The sequence below is a fragment of the Clinocottus analis genome, unplaced genomic scaffold, assembly GCF_023055335.1.
Source record: "Clinocottus analis isolate CAN_PGR_092001 unplaced genomic scaffold, fCliAna1.0.p SCAF_10, whole genome shotgun sequence".
Lineage (NCBI taxonomy): Eukaryota > Metazoa > Chordata > Actinopteri > Perciformes > Cottidae > Clinocottus > Clinocottus analis.
Window position 1 is genome coordinate 8,917,140 of NW_027175821.1, and position 6,908 is coordinate 8,924,047.

The following is a 6,908-nucleotide window of genomic DNA, read 5'->3' on the forward strand; positions in this document are numbered from 1 at the left end:
CAGTGACTTTCAGCTTTAAGAGATATTTAGTAATACGTGTTATGTAACTGTAACATTTAGCATTTTGTATTGGAGAGCACAACAGTATTGTGGAGACAGTTTTGTTCTTTTTCTCCTGAACAGTTGTTTGAAACAAAATTACTGCCAGTGCACTAACGAGACAAAAAAACCTTGTTGTTGTTTTGACTGGATTTCTTCAACAACTGCAAGCAGGAACATTCAGAAATGTTGCATGATGATTTCTTTTTTGCCACGGTAAAAGGTACAGTTAAAGAAAGCTGATTTAATATTCATCTCTCTGATACAATTAAGTATAGAAGTCTGAAGTACAGGATGTATTCTTTTTTGAGTTTGTTCGATGTTTGCTGCTTTGGAACAAATCCATACATTTATTAACATGACCTTTATAATTAGAACAAAATAATAAAACAGAGGAAACCAGTGTAATTGCATCTTCCATCAAAGGATTGCATAACGAGAGCTCATTTTAATAATTATAATTGTATGTAATTTCTTGACTCCCCCGCAGGTTATAAAGTCAGACACAAAAGAACTCTGCTTTGTTTGCAAAGAGCATGTTTGTGTTGGAGGACGCTGGTTACTGAGGTCAGTGTTTTTTTTTCTGTTTTCATGCAGCAGGTAGACCCTTAAGGGAATGTCTACATGCCACTGATATATGGTGACAGTCACCCTTTAGATGATCTTCACTGGGTTTCATGTTTATCCAGGGGACTGCGATAAGAGAAAAGAAAAAGAGAGGAAACTGAGAGGGAAGCGAGGCTGTCCGAATCCTCCTCCACGTCCTCCTCCAAATCTTCTTCTGTGTTTTGTCTCTGCAGCCACTGAAGGATGCTCAGCCTCCAGACAACTCACGCTCAAGGATGAACACAGACGCACACACCAACACCAACATTCATCTTGGCATCCATCGAACAGCTTTTGCTGGACCAATCCCATACTGACAGGCATCCGGCAGATGCTCTTTACTTTACAAATAGATTATTATTTTTTCCATCCAAAAATTAGTGAAGTGCATCTGTTGAGCAGAATTAATTAATTTTATTTCATAGTTTAATTTCACAATGACCTCTGACTGGCCGTGTGTGTGTGTGTGCGTATGTCTGTGTGTGTGTGTGTGTGTGTGTGTGTGTGTGTGTGTGTGTGTGTGTGTGTGTGTGTGTGTGTGTGCTTTGTATCACTCTTGACTGGTAAATATCCCCTGGCTCGAGACTGGCTGCATACATGTTATATAACTCGACCTTCAGAGCAAGCAGATGTGAGCTTCTCAGCAACAGGTATTTATGGTCACCTCAAAGTGCCGGCATAGAACAATTCTAGATGACAGGTCATGAATAATGGAAGAAAAAGTGATGGAGCATAAAAAAGTCCACACCTCCGTCAGAGCGATGGGCCATGAAAAATGCACAAACAAAATGCAGATCAAGAGATCACTGGAAGCCTTTTCACTTTGAACACTGTGACTTCTTAATTGGCAGCCATGTAGGGCTGATAAAGTTCAGGGAGACCTCCTGCTGTGCTGTATGACCTCCTCATCCATCAGTGACTATTAAAGGCCAACTCACTCTCCACATCCCTGTGCATATTTTTTTTTAATAATTCTCTAAATTGATTACAATGGAAAGCTGCAGTGGTAAATCATAGACAGTTTGTGTTTTCCACTCATACTGCAAACCGACGTGTAATACTGAGAACATTTAATGTGAACAGGGAGAAAACAACTGCATGTGAGTCTACGAAATCACACACAACAAGCCTGAGGGCTGCACTTCCATTTTTTAAAGAAATCTCTCTCTCTCTCTCTCTCTCTCTCTCTCTCTCTCTCTCTCTCTCTCTCTCTCTCTCTCTCTCTCTCTCTCTCTCTCTCTCTCTCTCTCTCTCCGTTAAGTTTGGTGGAGGCTTGGAGTGATGTCACCTCACTCCTGTGTGGGCATTCATTCCATCAGCAGTCTTTCTCCAAAGATGCTGTTCACCAAGACGCAGACAAACACCGTTGCGCACCGCAACTTGACAGAAGAGGGTCGGCTGTCCTCGTGGAGCGTTGTATTGTGATATTGTCGGGACCCCGGGTGCACGTTCGGATAATTTAGGATCCAATGTAGCGTTTGCTGTTTGAGTAGATGGCTTGGTGCAGGAACTGCGTCTTCTGTGAGCTACTTTCGCGTTGTGTTCACCGGGAGCGTTGCGCACAACACATCTCCATGCGTTCGAGGAAGGCAACTCGGCGCACCTAGTCGTGACTGTTTTTGGAAACGAAAAGGGTGCAGAACAACAAACATGACACGAAAGGACAATTTGAAGCCAGAATGGATTTAACCCAGTTAAATCTGTTGGTGGGAAACGTTTCCAACAATGACAACAGTACGGACGCACCGCTTGGCTTGCCACACACGGTGGCAGCCACTGCGCTCATCATCCTCGTGGTTATAGTGATCATATTGGTGACCATTGTCGGTAACGTGCTGGTGATCGTGGCGGTGCTGACCAGTCGGGCTCTCCGTGCGCCCCAGAACCTTTTCCTGGTCTCTCTGGCATCCGCGGACATCCTAGTCGCCACACTGGTCATCCCCTTCTCCCTCGCCAATGAGATCATGGGCTACTGGTACTTTGGAAGTACTTGGTGCGCCTTCTACCTGGCTCTGGACGTGTTGTTCTGCACCTCATCCATCGTACACCTGTGCGCCATCAGCCTGGACCGCTACTGGTCAGTGACAAAGGCGGTCAGCTACAACCTGAAGCGGACACCGAAGCGCATCAAGTCCATGATCGTCGTGGTGTGGGTCATCTCTGCCGTCATCTCCTTCCCTCCGCTTCTCATGACCAAACATGATGAGCGGGAGTGCCTGCTGAACGACGAGACCTGGTACATCCTCTCCTCCTGCATGGTGTCTTTCTTCGCACCGGGTCTCATCATGATTCTGGTTTACTGTAAGATCTATAAGGTGGCCAAGCAGCGCTCCTCCACTGTGTTCGTGGCCAAGAACGGCTTGGAGAGGCAGCCCTCTCAGTCCGAGACCTGTTTCGTCAGGAAGGACCGGTTCGAGATGGAGAGCCCCAGTAGCCAGAGCTCCGGCAGCCACCAGGCGAAGCAGGGGGAGCTGGATGACATTGACCTGGAGGAGAGCTGCTGTCCGTCGGATACTAAACCCCGCAATCATCGCTTCAACAAACGGAGAAAAGTGGAGGGGTCAGACTGCTGCCCGCCTCAGAACTGCCGTCTCTCTTGGGCTTCATCCCGGGCGCTACAGCTCTACCCGGAGCAGAAGATCCCAGCTGAGCGACAGCAACAACTGGCAGCGGCCAATAAGACCAAAGTGAGCCAGATGCGGGAGAAACGTTTCACCTTCGTGCTGGCGGTAGTGATGGGGGTGTTTGTGCTATGCTGGTTCCCATTCTTCTTTACCTACAGTCTGCATGCTATCTGCAGAGACAGATGCTACATTCCTGGCGCACTATTCAACCTTTTCTTTTGGATCGGCTACTGCAACAGTTCTGTAAACCCCATCATTTACACCATTTTTAACAGAGACTTCAGGAAATCCTTCAAGAAAATCATCTGCAGAACTTCTAAACGCACGTAAACACAGAATAGAGATCTGTTTTTGCCTCTTTCACTCAATGCTGGGTGTTATTAGCATTGACTGTTCCCCCTAAATGCATTATTTATGTTTTAATACTACCATATTGAGAAAAAAACAGTGTTGTGTGCACATATACAAAAGTCTGTGAATAAAATTTTAAGTTGAGCAAAACAAAAGAGAAATATTGCATCAGTGTTGCAAATGGTCAGTAATTTAATCAGATGCATTTCTGCCTCACGAGTTGTAATATATAGGTTGTTGTATACAAACATGTATGTTTGATCGTAATATTTCTGTATTGGAGAAATCACTGAAGCTGCAGCAAGCGGGGGGGAAAGAGCTACTTCAAGGTAAAATTGAAGTCATGAATGTAGCTTGATTCCAGTGCTGGCGGCTGGATAGCAGTGGGTGTTTTGTGTAAAGATAAAACAGAGATTAATCTCCACCATCCATAAAATATGAGCATGGGGATTAGGAGGCAAGCCAGTATGGCCTGTGAGTGTGTCTCGCCGGGAAATCAAAATTACATCCAATCCTATAGCTCAAATGGTTTAAGTTTATCATCATGTATAGAACGTAGCATTGTAGACATTTTTGGCATGACTTCAGGTATTTTGGACACACTTTTAATTTTGCTGGCTGCAGTTGAAGCGACAGCAAGACATCCTTTTCTTATCAGTCAACCATCCAAACTTATGTAAGCGTCTAATATCACACCACCTCACACCAGAACAAAGCTGAGGCCTACGTGTGTAAAATCTATTGGACAATTCTGTGAGTTTTTATTTCAACACACTCTTAGTATTTCTTTGGTAAATATTTAAACCAGCACCATTTTGCAACACAACCTTCATTCTGGGTTTGATAGTCCCGCAAATATTACTTCCTTTGTGTTGTGTGCAAAAAAAATGTCTTCACTTTCTAACAAATAAAATGTGACTGGTAAAATGAGAAAAATAATTTCCAGTAGATTTGACTGACTGTAACATTGCCAGAGGACTATAAGGAGGCTCACATGGGAAACAAGCTACATAGTGTTTTAAAAATAAAATATAAGACCTCTGATCTCAATAGAGTCTCCTTGGTTCAATAACCATTCATTTCTATAGCCAAACCGCAGGCCCCTCAGCTTCATAAGGCTGGTGTCAGGAAAAGTCTTACAAATTATGATTTCAACTATGCTATAACTTCTCCATTTTTCTTTTTTTAGAAATAATTCACAGGAGAAACATGTCTTGAAATTGTGTGGGGAAAATATATATTGTTACTAAGTGCGAAGGAAACGTGGTTGGATTCCAGGATATATTTTCCTGCACACCACAACACTATTTTGTATGTTCAAACTGTGGTTGCTTCATGGTGCATCTGGGATATCAAGTGTATTTGAAATGCTGTATATAAAAACTTGCATTAGAAGTTCCTGTGCTTCTTTGGAAAAAACCTGGCAAAGTGAGAAAAAAGTTGACCAGCTCCATATCAGCTACTGTCTACAGGGGGGTGCAGGGGAAAGACACACTATTTATATCCTCTTAGGAATGTCTTCAAAGTGTCCTACGGCTCAATGGCGCCTTGCCAAAGACAATCATGCTGTTTGAGTGGTGTCATGCTTGAAAGGAATGTTTGAAAAAAAAAGTTGTATTTGCTTGTGATGAGGGTGTTGTTGAAATATCATCGAAGGAAAGAAGAGTGAAGGTGGTTGCATATTTCCTTTTTTCCTCTTGACGCATGGCACCATTTTATTCATGACCAGAATTCGGTAGTCTGAGGGAAGTGCAGCTGCAGAGAGAGATAAATCGATCTCAGAGGGATTCACAAACTCTTGAAACAAAGGAAATGTCTGGACCGAGTCACTCTCACAGGTAGCGGTACAATTAGCTTAGTATCTTTATCATAAATAATGACTGGGAGGAAAGTGATGTTAATGATGTTGGGACTTGCGTAACTCGGTGTTGTTGTGTATGCCACTTCATCTCTATGTAGACAGCGGTTATTGTCCCGGGAGGAATTATTTCCACTCCTATGTAATTTTCTTCCTGATTGTATACCGATTACTGTCCAACAAGACAGGCAACTCCCTTGTTAAATCTCACTTCCCAATTTAATTATCTTTCTAATCAACCTCTCATTGCAGCACGAATGGAGCACAGTGCTTTTAATCATCTGTTAGTGTTTTATGTTAATCGTTAGTCTTCCTCGAGTCCGAATTGAGATACCCGTACATGCAGAGCGGCGTGCTGTGTTATATTATGTTAATTTTCACTGGAAAAAAATAAAACAACTTTCCTCGAAGACTGAACACAGATCCTTTGGAATCCTTCACTAATCTTGAGATAAATGCCACGCTAATTGCATTTGTATTCAAGACAAAATTAGTGTTGTTTGTGCTCTGATTCGCGGGCCTCTAGTGAGCCATTTATTTCTCCCAGACTCTACGTTGGAGACAAGTTCAGGAAGAGACCCTCAACCTCGCAACTCCTCAGCCACAGACCAACTGGACAGAGTGAAAACATTTCCTGGTGTGATGCTGAAGAGAAAGCTTTATTTAGGCCTTTTAAAGAGGATGAGGAGTGGACGGTCAGAGCCAGCTGCCAGGTCTTTTTTTGGGTCAGCAAGGCTATTTACAGTCACAATAGTCGGAGGAGATGTGGTTATACATGTTTCAAGATGGGTGCAGCATCTTAGGACGTGAGAGAGAGAACGATGCAGAGAGCAGTTGTGTGTTGTCCTCTGCCACATTGCCTTGTTTATCAGGCACAATGTGGCATCTGCAGGTAATTGCTTTTTTCAATTGTCTCTAACAAGATAAGGGTTGGAGGTGAGCAAGGCCCAAACTGGCGTCCACCCCAGAAAGCTGCGCATCTAGAGGAAGAGCAAGTTTGTCATTAGCGGAAATCAGCTGGTGTGGCAGCGAGAGTGGGACTGAGCTTGCTGCCTCCAGGCTGTCCTAGCACATCGTCCCGTTTAACACACAAATGTGACTTGAGGTGTCAAAGGAAATCACGAAACTGCAGCGCTCACCTAAAGATGGCAGTCAGATGGCCGGCCTCTGTGTTTTGCATGTACACATATGCAGATGTGTACCCTCCACGCCTCTCGGTTGGACCAAGCAAGTAGATATTCTACTCACTAAGAATCACCAATTTCCATTGGAAATTTTAAGATCTATTAAGGAAGAATATATAGATTTAACTAAAATATGATTAAATATAAAAACGTAATATGTTTTTCTATTATTCTCTTGATCCCACGAAACAAACAAAACCGACAAAAAAAATACCTTTCCATCTTTCATCTTTCTTCTGGACTAAG

The 6,908-nt window shown here is 43.3% G+C and overlaps 1 protein-coding gene across 1 annotated transcript; it reads left to right on the plus strand.

The window, feature by feature from the left end:
- Positions 1 to 1,952: 1,952 nt before the first annotated feature.
- On the plus strand, positions 1,953 to 5,800 carry adra2db (adrenergic, alpha-2D-, receptor b). Its single transcript, XM_068580971.1, has one exon. The coding sequence runs from the start codon at positions 2,325 to 2,327 to the stop codon at positions 3,597 to 3,599; it is 1,275 nt and encodes a 424-aa protein (XP_068437072.1). The 5' UTR covers positions 1,953 to 2,324; the 3' UTR covers positions 3,600 to 5,800.
- The last annotated feature ends 1,108 nt before the right edge of the window (positions 5,801 to 6,908 follow it).

Excerpts from the sequence above, each read along its gene's own strand:
- adra2db (XM_068580971.1), top strand. The coding sequence starts at position 2,325 with ATGGATTTAACCCAGTTAAATCTGTTGGTGGGAAACGTTTCCAACAAT.